Source organism: Plasmodium reichenowi, assembly GCF_001601855.1.
Source record: "Plasmodium reichenowi strain SY57 chromosome Unknown, whole genome shotgun sequence".
Classification (NCBI taxonomy): Eukaryota; Apicomplexa; class Aconoidasida; order Haemosporida; family Plasmodiidae; genus Plasmodium; species Plasmodium reichenowi.
Genome location: NW_017962317.1, coordinates 1 through 935, shown reverse-complemented (window position 1 = coordinate 935; position 935 = coordinate 1). Strand labels below are relative to the sequence as shown.

The 935-nt window shown below is 21.1% G+C and overlaps 1 pseudogene across 1 annotated transcript; it reads right to left on the bottom strand.

Moving 5' to 3' along the window:
- Nucleotides 1–49: 49 nt before the first annotated feature.
- On the bottom strand, nucleotides 50–845 carry PRSY57_0013400A (cytoadherence linked asexual protein 8; annotated as a pseudogene; the record flags this gene model as incomplete). The annotated part of the gene is made up of 1 exon: nucleotides 50–845. A coding segment is annotated over one exon (796 nt), but the record flags the coding sequence as incomplete, so codon positions are not given.
- Between the last annotated feature and the right edge of the window lie 90 nt (nucleotides 846–935).

Here is a 935-nt window from a genome sequence, read left to right as displayed (position 1 = left end):
TACATATATATATATATATATATGTTTTGTTCATTTTAATAAAAATTACCTATAAGGTGAGGACCAATCTGGGTAATTAAACCTAATCCATATTGGTTTGATATATTATCTAATTCTTCCATAAATTTTATATTACTGTTGGTTGTAAAAAAAAAGTCATTTGTACTCATTAGATCTATCTTAGTATCTCCAAGAATTAAAGCTTCACCTTTATTTATGATCTCTTTTGATTTTTTAATTTCATCAACAACATTTAAAATATTTCTGAATGTTTCGCGATGGTTATTCAATAAACGCTTTTTTTCTGATTCATTTACATTATTTTTAAATACTTTATTTAATTCTTCTAGTGCAATTTTTAAATTATTTTTTTCTTTATAAGAATTTAATGGTATAAGCATCAATTTTATTGTTTTTAATGTTCTTACAATAAGTAATTTTTTTTTAATTAAATCTGAAATATTTGCATTATAATATTCTATTGATTGTTCCTTTAATAAATTTTCATATTTTGCAATATCATAAAAACTTGATTGTATAGTTGGTACAATATATAGATCATCATCTGCATCATTTATGTTTTTTTTTTTAAATTTAGATAAATCCAAATACTTGTCGGTTTCTTGTTTTACTAGAGGGAATTTTAATTTATCATTTTCTAAAGAATCTAAAATAAGTTTTTCTAGTATCGTTAAATTCTTATGTAGTTCATCATTTCCAATCATAGATTTTAATTGATTTATATTGTCATTGGGATTTAGATCTTCATTTAAATTTTCATTCACATTTTTACTCTCATTAATAGAACAAATTACTCTTCTTTTTAGAAATAGAAAGAAAAACATTACAAAAACTACTACCTTAAAATATGATATCATTATTTATTATTACATTTTTCCTGCATGAACATTTCATATCAATGTATCATATTAATA